Consider the following 23631-nt stretch of genomic DNA (forward strand, 5'->3'; position numbering starts at 1 on the left):
TGTTTTCATGACAGATGGTAATAAGGGCTCATCAGCGCCAATTTTTTTTTGTTTCCACCTCAGTTTTCAAAAGCTGAAGCTTTAGGTTAGTTCTGAGAAACCGCTACACGTGTAGAGGAGAAATGCAAATTACAAAATGAGATTACTCACTACTTTTATTGTGTGCAACATTTTGCTAAATGACACTAACATCTGAAGAGTAAGAATTTGGCTGCGTGCTTAATAGATCAGTTTCTGTTCACTTGAATCCCCCTTTTAATTGTCAGATAGTTCTCCTTTAACCTTCCTTCACCTGTGCACTTGGACAGTCACTGCTCTTCCCATACGCCACGAGACACAGCAGTCAGCAGCAGGTACAGATTTTGATTGCATAATACACTCTCACTAGGGAAGATATTGTAGAACTATATTTTATTCAAGAAAACCCACACATCCTGTCCTGTGGTGACCACAGGCTTTGCTAAGCCATAGTTATTAGCAAACACTGGAACAAAATACAGTGTATCAGATTGAATCAAAGCATGTAAATTCCGGATTACAGTTATGATTTTCAGGAAAGCTAGATTCAGGATTTCATCATAGTATCTACTACAGTGTTGTGCAATGTAGCTGGCAGAAACAGAAATGGAATATTGGTCCTAATAAGAAGTGATCAGTAACTACTTCGGTATGACATTTAAACTGTCAAGACACCAATTCATGACATTCTACCAAAGGCAGCATATAGTTACAAAAATACTGGTCCAGCATCTCGTTAGTGGTGAAGCAATACCCAAGGTGCAATGGCAACACGCCATTCTTAGTGAAGTATTTTTTAAAAAACTATTTATTTTTTTTTTCCATTTTCCCCACACTGATACTAGCTGAACACCAAAACTGCTATGACAACCTGAAAGTCACTACTTATGTGCATTGCACCAAAAATTTATGCAAAAACACATTTTCCAAGTTGTAGTATGAAAGAAGCAAAATGTAATAAAACTATCTATATGCCAAAAGACACTTAACTGATCTTGGATGAACAGCTTGCAACATTTATTGAACTTTCAACTGCTGTCCAAGCTTCACTCTTTCCAATATCTTAATTTTAAGGAAAAATGGGTAAAAGACAAAGTCCTTAATATTGGGAGGAGCATTAAATCACTTTTATACCTCTCCACTCACTCACAGAATAAAAATGTTCCACCCTCTCCTCCTTCCAACAAACAGGCAATCTCAAAATCAGGCCCTGAAATTACCCTTGTCCTCATATTGCACTATGGGAGGATTGTATTGTTTTCAACTGCAAGTTAAAAAATCGTACGGCGGTGACCAAAATTGCTGGAGGCAGTAAACCTGGTTAACCTGTGGAGGTATCCAGAGAAACGTGCATCAGAAAGACACACTATAAATGGCAAAGTATACTGCAGACTAGGCTTTGGTTTGCACTTGGGCCAAAAAATACATTAGCCTGCCATTTCCTTCAAGAAAACTGTGTCAATGAGCATCTTCAGCAAAAGATGAAGTTGAATAGGATCAAGTAACCACATCACATTCAGTGTTACATCCAACAACAAAGAAATGAAGGAGTAGCAGACAGGAATATTAATCATATTTTCCTTTTAATAACGGTTTAGTCAAAAGTGGAGCTTTGAAAATCTCTAGCTAATTGTGAAAACCTGTAGAAGCTGGGAAGCAACCTCACTTGGAACAGTACATTTTAAAGCTGTGGCTTGGCCTATCTGCTTTCAAACTCTGCAGTAGCACTGCCAACATTGTAAATAACAACAGGTACCACCTGGAAATAAAAAGTCTGCCTTTAAAAGTTGGTGAATGTAGTATTGTAGCAGCCTAACTCTGACTGAAGAAGAAAGATGAGATATTTTCATACAGTAAACAAAGTAAACTGAAATTTTCAGAGATCACTTTAAGTGTATACAATTTGGATTCTCATCAACATTTAGAACTACCGATCATAAGGTTGCCACCTTACCTTTTTCTGGACTGGCATACCTGATTTTAAACAGGTTTTCATCAAGTCTCCCAAGTTTCTGAACATCTTATCCAGTTTTCTGCTGTACTGCTCTCCCACCTTCATGCTGAATACCGAGTCAGTCCTGCCTTCTGCCTTTCTTGGCAGGAAGCAGAGCAAGCTTTTAATTTCGGTAGTCAGAGTGACAGAACAACAAAAGCACAGCAGATAGAAGAGCTTAATTCTTCCCCAGGAAGAAAATACATTTGGTTCAACAAAGGGCTGCAAAATCTTCCAAAGGCACCTCTATCCCCAGTTTTTGCCTGAAAGCAAGATGGCAATCTTAATTGAAAAGGGGTGCTAAACCTTTTTAATAACTTAAAAATTCATTTTTATATAAAGCAGCAAAAACATTTTTCTCTGCAGAAAGAGAAATGTTAACAAAGAAACACACCAACATAAATGCACTGTTCATAAACTTCAGCTAATTTAATTTCACAAGGAAGTCAAATTTTAGAACTATTCTTTAACCTCATCAGTACTTTCTGAAGAAGATTCTTTGGCATCTTCAGTCTCTCTGTTGCTTTCCTCTTTATTTAAATTTTCATTTTCTGATTTGGTCCCATTGAATAGAGAGTTTTCACCATTTACAAACCCATTTTCTGTGACTTCTGCATCCATAGCTTCATCAATCTTTAAGTCCCCTTGCTCTTCCACATTGTCTAGGTTTCTCAAGACAATAGGGAGTCTAGAGTCTGCCACAGTGTTCTCCAACAAGGCAATATTGCTCTCTTCATACTTAGGAAGCGGAGCTCCATCCGCCATTTGTTTGGTATAGTACTCTCGGCTCGCAGCAGCACTCTTTACTGCCTTCTCCAAGATCTCTTTTTCACCTAATCGCAGCTTGATAGCCATTGTCGCATGTGAAGTAAGGTCATGGGTCTCCAAGAAAGACTTATCATCCTGGTAGAGAAGAACAAGCAAATTTTTGTTATCAACAGCCAACAATAGAAGAAACCCCTTAATTTTTCTCTCTTTGCTTTAGCAGTAAGTGACAGTGATCCAAATAGACATATAGGAATGAGGGGGCCTGCATAAAGTTCCAGTGAAATTCGTCGCATATCCATAAAGAAGCCAAACATTTCTCCACATCGGTCAGCCTGCATAACAAACAAAGCCAGGAGACTTCACAAACATACAAAACATATACCCTCAATTAAAATATGCCTGCAGTAGTAGTATGTTTCTTTCCAGTTTGGAGAATACAACTAACAGACAACAAGTTGAAACGGGTACCCAATTTTACTTGCAGAGAAAAAGCAAGTAGCCTTTATTTGGTGAATCAAAGAAAAATTACATTAACAAAATTTTCTTTCTCGCAATCTTATTTGATTTTCCTTAGATAATGCAAATATCTTTCCACACTTTAAGAAGTGCAAAATGAATTATGTACTACCGCTCAGATGAAAGTCTGGAAGGAGAAGATGGGGACAAAATATCTCTTCTTACAATCATAATACTATTTCAGATGTTCAAGTTACATGTAATGATAATTTTACCTCCACCGTTGTTTTATAGGTTTTCAAAAGAAGGGATGCTCTGGCTTCTAGGAATGTCCACAGTTTAACTTCATTGTCCCAGCTAATGGGAAACTCAGAGTTCCCCAGCGTGAAGATTTTATCAATGGCATGCTCGCCTATCAAGTGTTCCTTCAGCTCTTCTGCAATAAGCATAAAACCAATCTGTTAAAAACAATCTTGTCATTCACTTTGTTAGCTGACAAACTGCAGAAAAGTTTATCTTCAAGAGTACAGCTTTGAGCAGCTAAGCAAAAAAATGCTTTCAAACCAGAATTATCAAATATGCTGATTAACTCCAGGATTCTTCTCAAAGAGGCAAAAGAAAGCCTTGCGGTGAGAAGGAGGATCTTCACTCTAAAGTAAGATCTGTTTATTTTAGTATCTCATACACAATGCAACTCTGACAGTGAGATACGATGTTTTGTATCATAACCAATAAACTAAACTGAAAGGAATAATTCTTCAGAGTTTGGTGAACTTTATGATAATAAAAGGAACACGGCAGAGAAAATTGCAAACAATAACAGATCATTTTTTCTAATGTTTCAGAAATTTGTTTCAGCAGCAGAAACAACCTATGGTTGGTCAAAAGAAACACCCATCAAAAACCCTTACAGAGAGTAGAAAATGCTTCATCAGCTCCTTGACATTATGTGAATTCTCTATCAATCTTTAATGATCAAATTTCACTCCTGCAAAGCAGCTTCCACAAACTTCAAGTAAAACTCACCGCAAACAGCAGAATGATGACTGACATCTACAATATAAATTGCTATGTACTTAAATTTCCACTTGTTTACAAGAGGATTACCAAAGTCAGTATCTTTCTCCTAATGAAATAACTCCTTGCATGTAGTTTCCCAATAAACTTACCAGTTTTATCAGGAAGTATTAAGGACACATGAGTAATCAAAGCACAGTCATATCTGGGAAGTGCAATTAAGATGTCCACTCATTGTATTTCCTTTCCCAAGGCAAAATTAACCCCCCTGCAAGATTCTTTACTTGGATTTCTTAAAAAGTTCTAAAAGATGGACAGCAGGATGCAGCAAAGCTGTGACATTAAAGAAGGCAAGCTTTTATAAAAGAAAACAAATAGAACACATGCAAAAAAAATTTAACAGTGCCAATATTCGTACTGATATTAAATCTGTATCATTTGTACAGCATATCTGACTGCAAGGCAATTCTCTTGCTGTCATCTAAGAGTTGTATCTCTTTTCCCCGTGAATCTCTCCAACATAAGAGGGACATAACAAAAATCACTGAGTACATAATTTGAATTTAGACTATAAATTGTCAAAATTCTTTAAACACTCAACTTTGAAACTTCTCTTCCACATTTTTCATACAATATGAAATATCCCAATTCTGCACGTGAATGATTCAGGTAGTAAAGACTGATTTGCTATGATTTTAAGAGTGTAGTAACACCCTAAGTCTCATATCATCTTGTTTTGTGAACCATTTTTAAAACTAGGAAGTAAAGGTCAAGCTCCAAAGCTCATTCACTCAACAACAGCCTGGGAGATGAAATATCAATTGGATCACCTCTTCAGGGGTTCTGAAAGTCTGTGCTACTACAATATTCTTTCAGACAACACTGCCAAAGTGTTGGGGTTTCTCACTGGCTCACAGTTGTGCTTATAACATCAACTCCAGCATATTCCTTTTTCTGATCTTCTATCTTCATGTTCTATATAAATGCCTACCACTGCATAATAAAAACAAACAAACAAAAAATCAAAACTGTAAACAAAAATTGAGATGGTTTTATCTTACCTTCATTCATACAAAACACTCGAAGGAAAGCCAGAAGCTGGGCAGAGATTGGAGGTTCAATGGAGTGCAAGGCAAAAACACTAGAACTAACAAAAGAAGCAATCAAACAAGAGAAAAGACAAGTTCTGTTGTTATGCCTTTGAACTTATTTAAAAAGACCTTAAAGAATATAATAAATGCAGCGTTACAAAAGTAACTTTAGTTTAAGCTGAAGAAAGTCTTTTCTAACCTGTATCTGAAAAGAACAATTATCTCTACAATTTTACACTTACAATGATTTTTATATGGTTTTCATAATAAATGCATGAAAATGCAATGTTTCATGTCTGCTGCTCCTAACAGCACCCTCTGGACTGAAAAGACTAAAGGAAAATGCTGTGGTTCACATACTGAGCATTGTAGTATGTCTGCAAGGGATAGGAAAGAAAGAAAAACCACAGATTACTTCAAATTAATCCTCTCTCTGTTTCTGTTCAAGTGGTTATTAAAGCAAAGACTTTTTTTCCCTTATAGATGGTCCAAATTAGATGGTAATATAGCTCAGAGAACTTCTGTAAATATTATTATAACAACTTTAGTTTACTATACAAACACGAGAAATATTAGACACAAGAAAGCTATCACAGAACAGCTTTATGTATGCATTAATGACATTACATACATTAGAAATGTGGGCTTTTTTTTTAAGAAAAAACAACACTGCATTGTGTTTTACTTACGTTGGGATACCAGCACGAGCTAAGACCTCTGCCTTCATAGCATACAGCCTGTCACTTTTACTCACGCCAAGCTTTATTTTCACTCTGTCATGTGAATTATTATCAAAGAAAAAACCACTGTGGATCACAAATTCAGCGTTTGACCGAGTGCCATAAAAAATGTAAATCTAGAAGGATGAAAAGAGAAGTGAAGGGACAGGAAAAAAAGCTTAAGATTAGCTCACAAATCTGACATAATTTGAAAGTTATTTCTTGGAAAAGTTACTATTCACAGTACAAGTTATACTTGGTCATATGAAGAAACATGCTTTGTTTGATGGCACTGATTCAAATGCTGTATATCACGATAAACTTCATAAAGTCTAGAGGCAGAAGTAAACATATACATGTAACTAAGAAACTGAAAGGAGAGAAAAGATTCTTATTCCATACTTCAAAAAAAAAAAAACTAACTGCTTTGTTTCTCACAATCTCATAAAACACTGGTATTTAGAAACAAGCTTTCAAAGATCCTACACTATCGTGGGCCAAAGAACATTCTGAGATAAGGACAACTCATTTAAAATACTGATGTTTCTGGGGTCATTTTTTCTCCATATGCTCAACACAACAGAGTAATGGAAGGATCAACTTTGGCTGGTTTTAATGTTACCTAAAGACATGGGTATACCAAAGTAAATCATACAGAGAGATCAGTTCCATGTTAAGCCAATATTTTCTCTCGTGCTACACTCCAAACCCTTTATCTAAAGTAAATGCATCACTTTAATTCATACACAAAGATCTGTTCCTAAATTTAACCTGCAAAAAAGTTTACCCAAAAGTGGATAAAAGAAAGGCAGTTCTGCGAAAAGCAGAACAAGCAAAGTCTCTTTTCTTACGGGTGCTTTTGTATCTCATTAATTTTGGTGCCCATAAAGGGCAAAATTCAATTAAGTTTTCTTCTTGTTTGTTACCTGTTGTGGAACAGCGTCCAACTGAGATCTGTTCCCTGTGCCCAGTAGCTGAATTTCCTGAAATACTCACAGGTAGTTAATAATCTTTGATTGCCATTGTGCTGATAAATGTGGTTAAAATACATTTAAAACCTATTAGAGTAATCCACGGCATTACAAACTCACAAGCTGTATGAAGTCTATGGGACAGGAGGTCAGAGTAATAGTAATCTCCTGCATCAAGGGGATATTTTTCCATTTTCCTTGACAATGGAATTGTCAATCAAAAAATAAAGTTTCAGCAGTTACAGAACAACCTGTTTAACTTTAGGGCAGGGCAATGCCGTGGATATGTGAAAGTCTGCACCCCTGGCTAGCTGACAGAAAAAGGCATGATGTTCTCTTAACGGCTCAACAACACTGGCAATGCCATTTACCTTCTTAGTGTTCAGTTTTAGTTAGAAGTATTTGCCCTAAGCACTAAGTGCTCCAATGTTATATTTAATTATAGTAGACATTACACAATAAGGCAGGCATATAAGGAATGAATGACCTGCCTATGAATGCAAGGGCTAAGTCAGGTCAGCAGCCCCCTCCTCCAGGAAGGCCCTTCCAAAAAGTGCTTAGGCAAACCATGGGAAAATGAAATGCCAGTGCAAATCTCCACTTGATTATAGGAAATGTTGCACAATCAGAAGAAACTCTGGCTCAATTAGTCCAGGAGTCCAGTTTGAAAACTACTGCATTATATCTCATATTAAACTGTCACAGTCATGCATACATTATACAGTATTCTCTTACACAAGAAGGCAAATCAGGCCATATGAGAAGCTCCTAAATTTGAGGCCAGTGTTTGATAAGACTCTGTGGACTTCTGCCTCGCTTTGTAGCAGCAAAAGCAGGGATTGTGCACTTTTCCTACTAAAACTGTAAGAAATAACATCTTCACACGATATTAAAAGACTAAACCATTACATAATTAAAACACATTAATGACACTGATAGCAGTTAAAGTTTGCACAGATTATAAATAAATAAATAAATAGCAAAGTGAAACCACTGAAATAAAATTAAAAAGAGAGAAAGCCTCTATAACTGAAATTGAGAGAGCAGCCAGAAAGCTATGCAACACATCTATTGCCAGCTGTGGAAAATTATAAATTGGATCACTTCTGGAAAAAACTGTGGACCCCTTTTAACTCAGCATACTGGTATAGGAAAAACAGCATATATTTGACTACCATAACAAATTTTAAGATCAACACAAAAAAATATACAATCACTGTGAAACACAGCATAGCAATGAGGATAAATATACCTCTGGAAAGCCACACTTAAAAAAATTCATACATATCTTTGCTCAAAAAGAAGGTAACAATACACAAGGAAAATGAAAATCAAAAGACTATAAAGCATAAGACTAGCAAAGTAATACACTTAAAGGTAGTAACTCAGATATACTGAGTTAGAAAACATTTTAGAATGTTTTAAAGGAAAAAGGTCTCTTTTTTTTTTTTTGTCCATGCAGACTGCTATCGCACAAGCAGCAGGAAAAATGGAGTGCAGCAGCACTGAGTGTTTATACTGGCTGCTGACACAGCACAAGAACACTCCCATCAGGAATTTCCTACAGTCCCAAACCACCATCTTCAATGCATCACTTGACAGACTTAGTTTGAACATTCTTTTTTGCTTCTTAGCAGTTCTGAACAGAATACTGGTATCTGAACTGTTCTGTGCATTTTACCAGACTCATTTTTGCTACTTTCTGTTTAAGGATGAAGATGTGTATACATGCAGGAATGTGAGTGGGAAAGGAAAGGAATATATCTTTAGGCTCCTTCTCATTTTCACTAAGCATGATAATGGAAACATGAGTAAAATGATTGACAAGTATACTGCATTTAATCTCCTCTCAGAAACTAACAAGAAAAGTAAAACAACTACATATTCAGAGTCTACAACCTGCCAGTGCAGATAAAGTAAGGTTCCAAATCTAAAATATATTTATCTTTGGTGCTTTGAGTATGAGTCTTTTATTAATCTTTGCTAGAATACTGAAGTCAGTGTCTGTGCGCTCAGCATTGAATAAATATTTCAAGCAGTTATCAAAAACATGAGGAATCAATGCCCTCTTAAAATTGGGGTTCACCAGGTAATGGAAAATCTTTTATTTTGCAAATCATGTATTTGATTAGCTCGGTAGTGTTTTCACACTGAATTAGCTAATGATACTAAAATTCAATTGTAGCAGGGCTTAATTCAAACCACTCTTCTATTATAATTTTATGGGGAGTTTTCAAGTGTCATTTTTTGTGCAAATTTTAGTAGTAGATTAGCAAAACTGTTGCAGCTAATTAAAATCTCTGAAATCAGCATTCTACTGTGCAAGCATCGGTACATACTACCTTTATCAGAGTATTCTTCACTTTCCAGTACATTTCTGCACAAAACTTCATAGAAGAACTATTATGTAGACAACTGTTCACATTACCTGTTCTCCAGCCTTGAAATCTTGAAGTGCTACACATTCACAACGGTCATCTTCTAAATTGTAGCCTGTAGTGATCTATCCAAGGAAAGAGCAATAAAAGGACCGTAAGCATTTTTTTCTATCTCCCCTGGTGTTGATTAAGCATCATCCAAATGGAAAGCTATATTGACAGTAGCAATTGCATATATTTATTTCTCTATCCAATATAATACAGACAGTAATAAATGTTTCATGATTTCTAATCAATCTCTCTTTAAAATTCTCTCTGAATTGCAGAAATCTAAGAAAGGAAATAACTGAAGTGAATGGAAGACTGTGAAACAAAGTATGATAGAATCACAGAATCATAAAATTGCTTGGCTTGGAACCTGTTAGGGTTCCAAGCTCCTTGCCATGGGGGTTGCCACCCACCAGATCAGGCTGCCCAGGGCTCCATCCAACCTGACTCTGAAGACCTCCAGTGATGGGGCATTCACAGTTTCTCTGGGCAACCTGTTCCAGTGCCTCACCACCCCCTGAGTAATTTTCTCCTAATACTTAATGTAAATCCCTCTTCTAGTTTGAAACCGTTACACCTTGTTCTATCACTATTAGACTCTGTAGAAAGTTTGTCTCTCTCCTGCCTATAAGCTCCCCTTATGTACTGAAAGGCAATGAGGTTTCCCTGGGGCGTCCTCTTCTCCAGACTGAACAAGCACAACTCCCTTAATGTTTCTTCACAGAAGAGGTGTTCCAGCCCACTGACAACCTGCATGGTCTCCTATGAACCTGCTCCAACAGTTCCACATCTTTCTTGCAGTGGGGCCCCCTGATGTGGATGCAGTATTTCAGATGGGACCTCACAAGGGCAGAGTACAGGGAGACAATCACTTTTCTCACTCTGCTGGCCACAGCTGGTAAAGATGCTGAAGAGCACAGGTTCAAAGACAGACTCTTGGGGGATACCACTTGTCACCGACTGTCTCCCCTACTTGTTCCATGCTAAAGCCAGCTGTTTCTTATAAAAAGTTCTTGAGCTTTCTGTCACTCCCAGGAGTGCCCGCAGGAGCCTATGACAGTTCTACATTGTGTTTTATCCTTCAACTACTGGCATATTTTTGATCTCCCAGTGAAAATGGATTAGATGACTGTAGTGGATATAATCTTCAGAAAATTATAATCTACATGCAAATAATCTCTTTATCTGAAGTTAGATCATATCCTTAACACGCTAACAGGATTTTTCTTTTAGTAGACAATGGAAGAGGGCAAATTTCTTGACCAACCTGCACTTCATCAGAACGATCAAGTATTCACACCAGCAAGTAAGGCTATTCTAAAAATGTAATACTTTGCCATTACTTTGAATATTATTATAAACATACAGACACAGATGCAAATAGAGGCTGAAACAAAATCTGTCGCACAATCAGAAAACAACTATTATGGCAGGCGTTCTGAATTTAGTCTGAATTTAAAAAGCTAACTTATTGAAAAATATGCTCTACAGGAAAACTTAGAAGAAGCCGAAGTTTCTTTATCGGTCTTTATAAATGAATAAACATTTCTTTATAAGCTGACTTAAAATCAAGTTTAACTACACTATGATTCCCATCTTGGATGAAATTTGTCCAAAGACAGAACTCCATGGGTTATTTTGAAAGCCTGGTCAATGGTTTACATATTAATAGCTTTACACTGCTTGCATAACCAAAGGTGCATTTGTAAGCCAAAACAATGCTTTCAAAGTGACCACAGGGAACTTGCCTCAGACGCAGCACATCCAAAATGGCAGCCACAAGCTAGGGCAGCCTGGCCCTGTGGGACACTTGCGTAACTGCACTGCACACAGATGCCACCACTTAAGATCTATTAAAAGGACTTGCGGTGTGCTGAGATCAGAAGAGAACATTAGAGTCATGCAACACAGGCTACTGCAAAAGACAGGCTGCAGTGTTTCAACACACGAGTTCCTGTGCTTTCATTATGCTGGATTGAACAATTTCTAATTAAGATCCACCATTTACAAAGTTATTCAACCTTGAACTGACAGTTGCAAGTGAAGAGGATTTGCCCTCACTATTACAAGGTATCCTCCTGGTTGTAATATGGTAATACAGTTACCTTCTCAAAAACCGCCAAGAGCATTCAAAAGAAAAGAGAAAACTCTTGACACCATTTGACCTGTCCTGATTTATTTTTTTTCAAGTGTAAACTCAATGAAATATATGAACACTCCTTTCCAGGCTCTCCAAAGGACTGTGTAACAGGAGAATTTCAAGAATTGGAAGAATTCCAGTACGTTAAGGGAAGGATTTGGTCAGTTTAAGCACGCTTCACTAGACTACCACTACTGTTTTGAGGCTGTTATTTCTCTTTCTTTTATGGGTTGAGTGGTGTTGTTTTATTTCCTTTGTTTTAAACAGTAGCACATCTGAAAGGCTTTTCTGAAAAGCATAATGGAGTGCTAGACTTACTTCCTCTTTCTTTTAATAACAGTCATGTAACAGAATTAACAGGGTGATTACTTCTCTTTCCACATCATGGCTGACAAATTGCATCCCTCCAGTTTTATTTCTGAAGCAGACCTGCATATGAATTTCAAGTTTTGCTTAAAGCATACAGTACTCTGCTTGGTCAGTGATTATGGATGGACCCAGCCCAATAGGCAGAGCGTAGCCTATTTAAAGCTCTGGCAGAACTGGTAATCAACCTCTGACTGTCAAAATACAATCCCACTAAAGAATAACAATGAGAAATGCATGAAGACAACCATTTTGATATAGTTCTTAGAGGAAGGTTGATCTAATTAATACTGTCAGAAGCACGAAAAAGCAGGATGGACCTGGCTACAGTTAAAACCCAAAGAGCATTTTATTACCCACTTGGGCAATGGGGCCCTGTAGAAAACAGCAAGAACAGGAATACGTAGTAGGCCACTGACTCAGGAAGCATTTCAGTATCTTTGGAATAGACTACAGTGGTACATACAATACCATCTCTCATGTCTTATTTTCATACAGTAAACTGTTTATTCCATGTGCTATAGCTACAGCAGAATCCACCCTCATCCCACTCTACAGCAACATAAACCACAACACAGGCAGCTTACAGTTACCTTAGCAGTTTTTTTTTTCTTCTCAATTTCTACTATACAACACACAGAATGAAAAATGCTGAGCAGCTTTTCTTACTGCCAGTGTTCTAGTTGTCTGTCCTTCCTAAGCCTATAGCTATTTTAAAGTAGCTTGTGTGGAAATATGAAACAAATGAGTAAAGTCTGTACAGAAATTCAAATTATTTAAGATTCCTCCCTTCCCCTCTTCTCTTTTTTAGGATACACTTAAGCATTAAACATTGCTTAGAGCCCTGATATACTACTGCACTAGCAGGTTTGGCTCCAGACACTGGCTCCATATCAAACCCAATGTAAAGGAACATAATAAAGATAAAAAATTACTTTATCAATTTAAATATAAGTTTGAATGGCTAAAACAACATACCTAACTGCTCTTTTAATATGGGCTAGTTATTTTTTTCCCTCCCAGAACCTTAATTCTCTTCCCCTTTCCCTTTAATCCCAACTTTGAAGGCATTCATTAAGGGCTGTCTAATGAATACAGGCAAGTCCCTGCAAAAGTATCATAAAGAGAAGCCCAGCAGAAGGGTACAAGAAGTACTGATGCATGCAGCTAAGACTTACATTACAAAAATATACATTTGTGAATTCAAAGCAATTTTCTTGATACCAGAGATTCTCATACAAGAGAAATCAAAGTTGTGAGACTGCAAAAATAGTGAAAAGCAAGAATCAGTACTAGAACACAGGAGAAAAAAAATACAATAGCCAAACGTGCAACTTTGTAGCCTGGCTTTTGGTGCTTAATTGGAACAATCATGGTAACAATAAATTAACTAAGTATTAAGTGAAACACTACTTGTTTTACATTTTGTTCATGTAAAGGAAGCTTTTCTTACAGCAACAATAGTAACACATGCTGTTGTCCTAACACTCACATCAACTCTCCTACAAAAGGACTAGATTACTTGAAATAGAATGGTCATATTTACTACTTAAATAATACTATTTACTGGAAATAAAATTTTAGAATGTAAATCTTGAAGCATACACAACATTGGCTAAACAACACTGATAAACTGTCCTCTTACAGTTTTCCATTTCCTCACTTCAACATTAACTAGCCTGTTAATGAAATCAAGACCTTATCCTCTAAACCAGCTCACGTAAGAAAAACCTTAGCAGAGATTTTCCATACATGTGTCACCTTTTAAATGTTTAATATGCCCTAAAGTAGCATTTTTGCATTTTGTTTCTTTGATGTAGTAACTGTTTTTGTTGAACTGGGCTTTGTTCTTGTCATTGCTGTCTCCATAACAAGGTTCTCTGGGCACAGTTAAAAGAGCAGGCAGTGTTTCTTAGCTGCAAATTTCTAACCACTTTCCTTTATGGTAGCTATAAGAGGTAACCCTCCATCACTGCTGACTTTCATATTCTCAGTACAGATCTATTTAGTATTGCAAATCTTTGTCAGATTAGTCAGAAACTCTATGTCAGAAAAATGGCTGGAAAAAAAAAGAGGTATCGTGTAGCTGGAACACAACTGTATACAATCATTTCTAAATGCTTGTTTAAATGAAGAAAGCTCTCCTGAAAAACTAATATAAGACATTTAAGAAATTGATAAATCTTTCTTTCAGCTGTAAGATTTTTTTAGGGTCAAGTCAGAAAGATAAAATAACTGTATTAAGAAGTGTAATGAAAAGTTACTAAAACTGTTTGCTGGCATTTGAAAGGCTTAATACTTAAGTCTTAAAGCCTTTCAACAACGCTGAAGTAAACCTTACCAGTCCATTAGTATGATTACACATGTCCCATAGAGGTATTAGAGCCAACGTAACTCTGGAACCATCTTCTGTTGGAATCTGGTTCTGCCGTGTCATAACAGAGGAAACTGCCCATCTACCAAAATAAAGAACATTAGGTGTTCATGCTCAATACATCAATGTACAGAGAGCCTGTAACACACATCTGGAGCAGACATTTACACAAGGAATTTCCAATTTTTTTTTTTAATAATATGTTAATAACAGCAAGAGGTAACAGAAGAATCATTCAAAACCCTTCTAAGTCGGGTTAAGTGAATGAAATTCCAGCTATGTATTCAAACACAGGAATCTTTGGAAAAGCTGAATATCCCAGTATTTTCTAAACATTTCTGGAATTCCATTTCATTGCATTTCAGACAAAAAGGAATATCTAATGACAGAAAATAGAAATCTTCAAGTATCACTATGCTCTGGTCTTAGTATACACATCACTGCTCTTCTTGAAAAAACAAACACCACCAGGAGAAGGTCAAAAGAATTTTAACTCCCCAGACTCCATTAATAGTAACAGGATTAGACTTTCAGAAGGTTTGGTGTTTTTTTTTCCTGAAGTGCTCCAGATTGCTTACAAAGGTATGGTCAACTTGAATTTTAATTCATTTCTTAAATAACAAGTTAAAACCATGGATAGCTTTGCTATACAATTTCAATACAAACATCATTTGAAACATAACAGTAGGATTTTTTTTTTTATCTGAAAAATTTTAGACCACTTCACTTGCAAGTTGGCATGTTCCTCTGCAGCTTTGTAAGTGAAGCAGGCATGCTTCAGATGTGTCAGTTTCATAGACTTACCCAGAAGCTTCTCAGACCTCATGAATGCCTTTTACTCCAGCTATTTTAATCACTTAACAGAATTTAGCTCATCATTTTAATTATTCTTATTTTTATTGTAATTATGTCACCCCCCCATATTACCTCCGAGTGACATTCAAGGTTCATATCTACAACTTAAGTTTTCCAGCTTTCCAGTTCAACATCCACTGTAAATATTTGCTACTACGCATTGGTAAAGCCTCTTACAAAATAAAATCTAAAAAAAAAACCCACAAAAACAAAACAAACAGCAAAATGAACCGAATTATTTTCTTAAAAAATAACCAATTACCTTACTAATCTCAAACTGCATGTGCCAGTTGGCTAAATTTACTACTCATGACTATTCCTTTGAAACTATTAAAATACGCATATTTATTTTACTTTCCTCATTAAGTATATTAGTATCAAACCCTACGTTTAACATTTAAGACTGTGCTTTCCCATCAATGAAGCATTACCAGGGCCCATCAGTTCACACACAGCAAAAAAGAATTAAAACAGACAGACCAACCTGTAGTCGTCATAAGTGAAAGAATCCTTTAAGGGCAGTTTGCTGGCATTAGGATGGGTCTGGGAAACACAAGTTTCAGAAAAAGGTGGAAAGAGAAAGAAAACAGAAATCAGTCAGCAGAATTTCATTATTTAGCTGCCTAACAGATCCTAACAAGAGCCAAATGAAGCAGGAGGCGTCCAGCCGCGCTACAGAGGGATCATCATGCTATTATGCTCTCATACATCACTGTCAACTTAATTTGTTGTGCCCAGCAGCCGCCATAAATCTGTTTCTTCATATTTCAGGACTGGAACTCACAGACATCATACAAAAATAATAATAAAAAAAATAAGGTGGACTGAGTATGCAAAGGTAAAACAAAACACAGCTCTGCAGGGAGGGAGAAAGAAATCAGACAATAAACACACATTAGGTTTCAGCAGCTCTCTCCATTTCCTCTTTCCTGCAATAGCAGTAAAGCACTTCACTTGTTCAAGGAAAAGAATACGTTTTTCATTTCTTCCCCTATACCTGTAGTAGTCGTTGTTTTTTTTTGTTTGTTTGTTTGTTTTTTCAGTAAAAGCTGCACTTCACTTCAGAAATCAAACCGATTAAAATATTTACAAAGCCTTGGTGACAAACAGATGAGACTATATACCTACATCAACAGTCCACACATACCCTGCTTTAAAAGCAAAGTAACCCCACTCGAGAAAGCCAATTGTAGTCCTCGCTGACAAGCAAAATCTATAGATTTGTAAAAGGCTTTAAGTAGCCCTAATGCCTGCTACTTCCCTAATGAATTGACTTGTTTCAACTTGCAAACAACACAGGTAGTTTTCAGCCCACACTCGCACACTTCAGAACTTCATCCCAGCTCGCAAGCGGAAAGCCATAACAACATAAATTCTACTCTTCAGGTTCAATTAGGTCTCAGAGACAAATTGAAGCCAGTGATCAAACGTTATTTCAAAAGATACTGATGAATGCTGCCCAGCTCTGTCCCCGTGACGCTGTAAGGCAGCAGCTCCATGCAGCGCCTTACTCCTGATGCATTAGCATCACAAGTGCGCGGCAATTCATCATCGCTCTCCGTAATGTACTTGCTGGCACGGTGTGCAGGACAGTAGGGGATGAGGTAAAAGTGGCTCAAACCGTAAATCAATTAGAAAACAAAAGCTTGCGCTCAACGCACAATTTTAGGCAAATTATATATTACAAAAGACTGCCAATTGGGTGCTCGGTCCCAGGTGCCCCTCGGTTAACCCTTCGGGCGAGTTAGCGCTAGACGCCGCCGTCCTCCCCCTCGCCTTTTGGTTGCGTTTTAAAGCGCACTGCCGCCAATTTTCCATCACGCCGGTGAGCTGGGCCCGGCACGGCACGGCACGGCAAGGCACGGCAAGGCACGGCAAGGCACGGCACGGCTTTCCTTGCAGCGGCACTTAACGGAACTGTCGCCTCTCACCGAGCCGTGCAAACAAACCCAAGAGACACCCCGAGCAGCACGCTTCGGGAGACGCCTGGCCCGCGTTTGTTCTTACAAATTCCGTCTCCCACGTTATTCCTTCGCGACAATTTCACGTCAGTGTTTTATTGCTAGCATTAACGATCGGTTCTACAGCGACAGGACGCGATGCACTAAGCGGAGAAAGCCCGCAGGCAGGAGCCGGCCCGGCCGTGCCCCGCGCCGCACGGCGCCTCAGCGGAGGGCCGCCCCTGCCACCTGCCGGCCAAAGGCGGAACGGCGCCTCGTCCGGCCGGGCGCGGAGCGGGTCGGGGCAGATGAAGGACGACGAAAGCCCCCCTAGCAGCTGTCGTGACCGGCGTTCGGCAAGAAGGGTCCGAATGTAAGGAACCAACTTGAATTTTGGGATTCCACTACGTGCTCCGCAGACTGCCCCGTTCGTAACTCCCTCCAACTCTGCTCTGAGACAGCCCAGGCATCACTCACATAAACACCAGCAAATTATAGTAAGGTATAGTCAATAGCCTTCTAATAAAAGACACAAGGCAGAATACAAACCCTGGTGTACATGATTACCATATTTATAACATTTTGTGACACGAGAAACTAGCAGCTATTTAAAAGTTAAGATGCTCCAATGTCAGCACATTTATGTTAGCTTTCTGACCTGGGCTATGCTGGTATTAACTTAAAAACTCTACAGATTATAAGAATCTGAAGACACACAAAAAAGAACAATATTCTGATTAAAAAATTGATTTAGTATGCAGCTTCTCTTTATGGTCCCTTGGTAAAAATGAAATCTCCCTAACAAACACTTAATAAAACCTGTCAATATATCTAGAAAGAAAAATGACACAAATGCATTAAGTATTAAATACCCTTGAAAAAAAGTCACATATTCCATGAATTTTTGATGCACTATCTTGACATTAATGTAAAACCTTGATATTTATAATTGACAGATATTTAATAAAGTATAGAAGATGTCTGCTGCATAGCATGCAAATTGCTTAGACTGATCAAAAAGATACAGACGTATTTAAACTAAACAAACACTTGATATGTAAAAAAACCCAATAAACCAGACCTAGCTTTTATCGGTTTATACACCTAGGTCTCTATAGATTAGCTATGAAGCATGACATATCCACCACATGAATCCTGATTTTAACTTCCCAAGTCTGTTATGAAGTAGTTTCATAAAGTTGGGAGGGGAAAAGCTTTAAATAAAAAATGGAAACATGAAATGTGAATATATTCATTTAGATGCAGGTCCTGACATTCTACTGAAAGAGTTATTATAAAGAACAAATACCATCTATTTAGTTACCCTCTCTGTGAAAATATTGTCAGAGCTGGCAATCAGGGTGATGACCACTGCAAAAACAAATAGCAGCATGTTGAATTTCATTTTCCTCCTGATGCTGCTATTCTTAAAGAAAAAAAATAAAAAATGTTTCTTCCCCTTCAGCGTTCCAAGCCTTCTTTGAGACATTTGGAGGATATCTCAAAATAACCAAAAATATTAAAAAGTAACAGTGATTGCTGCCAGATTGTCTGCAGCCACTGTGGAAAGAGACAGACTGTTATTCTAGTCACCTAAAACACTATCAGACTAGAAGCCAGTTACACAGTATGGCAACCGGATAAAGGGGGGAAAAAAATCCCCAACAACAAGAAAAAAGGCTTCTAAATATTTTTCTCTCTGGAAAGCAGTGATATCCAAGGGTTCACATCTCATGTTCAGCGTTGCACGAGAAAGCACAACTCCTGATGCCCCCAGAGGGGCCTTCACACTAATAATTTCCTCATCATGTTTTTGGACGGGCTTTAGAAGATTAATGATTCTCAAATCCCAACCTTGACGTTAGATGACTCCTCCACTTTTGAGGGGGCTTATTTTTATTTGGACAGGATGAAGGATTAGATGTAGAAAGGGTGGGTGCCTTTCCAGCTGAGAAGCCATCACAACCTCACTCCTGCTATCCAGCCTACACAAGCATTAACCTCCTGTACAAGAATGGGTAGACTATTAGAGACTACACCCCTTGCCCCATTCAATCATGAAATGCCAAAGCTCATTTATCAGAGCTCCCAATCTCAACAAAGGCCATCAACAATCTCAACAACTGCCATTAAAAGGAGCTTAATATCTGCTTCTTTACCAAGTGATGCTGTGTACAAGTCCTATTACTGTAACATGCAATAAAGCTTCTGGATAAAATCAGAACTAGAGTTTACAAAGTGTTAAATTTGCATTTATATGTATGCTGCTACTTTTCGGGAAAAGAACTGATGTATGTGCAAAGACATGTTGGCCAGCATATTTCTTTGTACAATTAGCCCTTCCATTTCATGAAGAAGAAAAAGCTAACAGAATCACTGGATATAATCAAAGTGAATGGAGTTTTTTTTGTTCTCTTTTTTTGTTCTTTTTTTTGGAAGACACCACCTCTAAGTTGAGATAAGCCACCCACCTGAGTAATCTACTACTCCACTCTAATACCTAACTAGAAAACAGTCCTTGTTTAAATCACTTTTCTGCATTTTAACTCAACACTGTACACATCCTTCGAGTAGTGACAGACCCATGAATAAGTTTCACGTGTTTATAGATACAGAGGTGGTTGAACTTCTGTGAAGGACATTTCAAGTACACACAAGTCCAAGGAAAAGTAACAGACAATCTCTGTATCAATATTAGTAAATCAGATTTCAATATTCTCAAGAACCTCTTGTGTACTGCTAAAGTAGAAACAGCTCCATTTCTATGTTGAGAAAGCATCATATGAAGTGCTGAGATTATATTGAGGATATCATTCCCCACCCCAGCAACCCTAAATTAAAACACTAAGAGTACTCGAAACCAAGTCAAAGCCAAAAACAGTTTAAACTTCCACCCTGTTAACTTTAATTCCTTTGAACAAAAAGCCCAAGGGTTTGTTCCTTTTGACCAAATTTATTTCCTCCCCTTCTTTACAGATTCTTCCCTCTTTCCAGTGTACTCATTAGCATGGGGAGATTTTGTTATGAGCCTTGTTGGATGCTACTTGATGGTTTCGGGCCAATGTGTAGGTGTATGAAAACACAAACACACACCACACACACACTTTCAGGGCCAGAAGCAGGAAGATCTGTCAGCATTTGCTGGTTACTGTCCCTTTCCTAGTTCTGGAAATCCTTTGAAGCAGCAGCCTTGAAGAGAAACTCCTCTCTGTGGAGCAGCTGAGGCTTTAACTGCCCTAAAGCTAAGTAAAATAAAGAATTCAGAATGGAGGATCCTAGTGATCTACAGGGAAACAAGAATTCTTTTTTTCCATTGGACGTATGCTGCCTAACCTAACAAGGGAAAGCCAGTTCACCATACAGGATAGGAGAAAAAGCTGAAGATTATTTTACTTTGTAATAACATTTTATAACTACAGAGGCTTGCTTTGGAATTTTCAAACAGCCTGATTCATTAAGCATTAGGAATTAGATCTACAAATGTACTGATGACTGTTACATGATTTTTCTTATGGAAGAAAGACAATCCTACTCCACAAAATCCAATCCTAAAATTAAAGATGTATTGCAGGACTGAAACTTATTAAACTAAGTAACAGTGTTGCTTATTCTTTATGTCAGCAATTTTTATTTACTTTCTGCCAATATATACACAAGAAAGCACTGTTCCACACTATTATGGGATTCATGCAGTGGAAGCAGACTAGAATGACTCCTCCTGGTGCAATGGAATTTAACTGCACCATCTATTTTTTTTTGTACCTTCTACCTGAAAAAAAATTGTGCTTAGTTGATGAGAAAGCAGTGGCATAACAGACAGCTCAACCATGACATCAGTTGCTAACTTGAGTGTCTGAAGGACCAACAGCCCACCTCATATGCAAAATGGACACTACTGTTTGACAGAAGACACAGTAAACATTTTCAAACAACAGCAAACCAGTATCCTACTTACAAACCTGCAGCTACTTTATTAAATGGAGGCAAGACAGTGACTGACTTTTTAACATCCACTTCATGAAATACAGGATATTTCTTTATCTTTTCCCAAATAAGAAGCCAATTAGTTATGACACAAAATAGTAACCAAGTTTTCTCTACCTTTTCCTGTCCCCTCACAGAGCTAAATGAAGATCCCCAGGGGCTGAAGGAATGAAGAGGAGAGCAAACGGTGAGAATGGGCTCATTTCACAGTGAGACAGCCCCCCAATCACCCCTCAGACACACTAAGCCTATACCTCATTTGGTAGATGGCCTCACAAAACACGTCTTGTGTTCACGCTGAGCCGGAGATTTATAGATTCCGACTGTAGTTCTTCATGCAGTTACAGTAAGACAGCTACAGACCTTTGTGAGCAAACTTTATTATGTCTGCATATGGGGACTTATTTACTCTTTAGACTCCGCCTGAAGCTGAAAGTTTACCTTGTTCATTTTATCTAGTGCAAAATAATGATGCTTCATGCTCAAATTCATCACAAACCTCCATTACTGATTCACTGAATCACTAACCACAAATAAGATGCTTTGATGGAAAGCCTGAAGTGAACTGCTTCAGGAAGTCAGGGAAATGCTTCCTATTCACCACCAGTCCTCTTCTAACAAGCATTAACATTACACACTATGGACAACGCTCTGGTACCTGTGAATCAGCTACTCAAGTTCACAGGTAAATCCTACCAGTTATCACTCTTGTGGAAGCTCAGACCACGATAACTAAGCTACTGTACTGCACAAGGGACACTGCGTATTGGAGAGGCTAAGTCCTGGAGCCAGTTGTACTGGGACTACGGCACACATACAAAACTAAAAACTTATCACTTCCTCTTCAAGTTACATTCAAGTGATAGTACAAGAAAATAAACTTTGGTTTACTTAGCAACATATCAATCTCCTACTGTGTGGAGTATTAACACTGAGTCTGACTGAAGAGGATAATCCACTTTGTAATTTAGTTAAATTACTAATTTTAACAAAGATAAGTCCCCTGTATAATTTTGTAGTGCTTAAAGAATACATCCTTTGAGTATTCCGTTCCAAGAAACCTCAGCTTGTTATCATATTTTAAATTTATGGAACATTTGTAACTGCTGTTATATCAGGAAAAATATTAAATCTGCACATTAAGTACAAACTTTATATGAGAAAGTATACTTGGAAGTGCATGATGATCTTTCGGTGTCTATTGAGGCACTCACTTCCACAAAAGACACAGACAGCATCTCTAGGGATAAACTCAACTGCCCCAGAAAGTGCAACTTGGTTAAAAAATAGGAATAAAAGCAAATAATGGAAAAGCAAACAGAAAAACAAAAAAGGCTCTACATGCTATTGGCTGTAAAAACAGTTGCCTATCTGCATTCTCAACCAGAAGGGTGGTTGAGAACCCTGCCTTCAAAAAATAAAAAAAGCCTTTAAAGACCACAAGACTAACAAGGAAACGTATTATTCCTCCCAAATGTGGTTTAAACTGTGCAGAAACACATTTTGCTTAGTGCTAGCGTATAAACTTTGAAGTACATCCCTGTTTCTCTAGAGGAAAGAGGGCATTTAGGCTAGTAAATGATATAGATCATAAATGAATGCAAACCATTCAGAATATAAAATATATTAAAACCTACTGATTTGATCTTAACCACTAATGTCCAAAGAAAGATGAGATCCACATCCAAACCAAAAGATATATTTTATCCTGTCTTGTCCCCATCCGATTTTAAAACATTCTGGCTGTTAAGAAATAACAGACACCACGTAGGATGCGCCTGCATTTTGATCCAGGCCAGCACGGTCCAACTGGCACCCATCGGCTGAATCTGGACCACGGGATGCCTCCATATGGCCTGCCACCTTTTCCTTGGAGGAGCTAGGGAACAGCTGTTTGAGGAGCAAATGCTGCCCAAACAGCTCAACACCTCCTCCTGTGTCCGGCTGGCTCAAAGCCCAAAGCTGTTGCCATGCTCCGGTGGGAGGCAAGGAGGCAACGGAGGAAGAAGGAAGGAGCCCTCCCACCCCTGAAAGGTCTTGAGCTCTTCATCTGGCCAAGACAAATTTAGACACACTTAAGCCAGCAAAGCCTGCAGCTGCTTCTCTCATAGAGAGGGGAGGCCACAGGAATGGCCCAACAAAGCCCTAGGATGTGCTGTTGTTGTCACCATAGCCAGGAGCAGGATATACTAGAAGTGACATAAATAAATAAATACATATATATATACATATATATATATATATCAGGAAATTGGCCCAGGTTTGCAAAGTCTATACCACCTTACAGTAAATACACTGAATGGTACAGTACAGTCAAACAATCAATCTTCAGTTTGCTGCCAGCAAAACAGACTAATACAATATTTTGGCCCTTACAGAGATGAAAAACACAGAAAAGCATAAATATATTCCAGCATTAACTGACTATTGATTTATTATTGATCTAGCAGAACAACTCAGCTGCTGAAATTTGGACAAAGCAAATATAAATAGCAACACTATCATACCTCTGT

The 23631-nt window shown here is 37.9% G+C and overlaps 1 protein-coding gene across 1 annotated transcript in view; it reads right to left on the reverse strand.

Moving 5' to 3' along the window:
* Positions 1-1582: 1582 nt before the first annotated feature.
* The window catches only part of SETD3 (SET domain containing 3, actin histidine methyltransferase), a 52199-nt gene continuing 30150 nt past the window's right edge, over positions 1583-23631 (reverse strand). The window contains exons 7-13 of the mRNA XM_042863518.1: positions 15679-15737; positions 14307-14421; positions 9462-9536; positions 6033-6199; positions 5314-5399; positions 3511-3671; positions 1583-2914 (exon numbers count right to left, since the gene is read on the reverse strand). Coding sequence (XP_042719452.1) covers positions 2471-2914; positions 3511-3671; positions 5314-5399; positions 6033-6199; positions 9462-9536; positions 14307-14421; positions 15679-15737 — 1107 coding nt within the window. The 3' untranslated portion in view covers positions 1583-2470. The remainder of the gene's footprint in view (positions 2915-3510; positions 3672-5313; positions 5400-6032; positions 6200-9461; positions 9537-14306; positions 14422-15678; positions 15738-23631) is intronic.

This window comes from Lagopus leucura, unplaced genomic scaffold, assembly GCF_019238085.1.
Source record: "Lagopus leucura isolate 7727_CA_CO unplaced genomic scaffold, USGS_WTPT01 Super-Scaffold_1, whole genome shotgun sequence".
Taxonomy (NCBI): domain Eukaryota; kingdom Metazoa; phylum Chordata; class Aves; order Galliformes; family Phasianidae; genus Lagopus; species Lagopus leucura.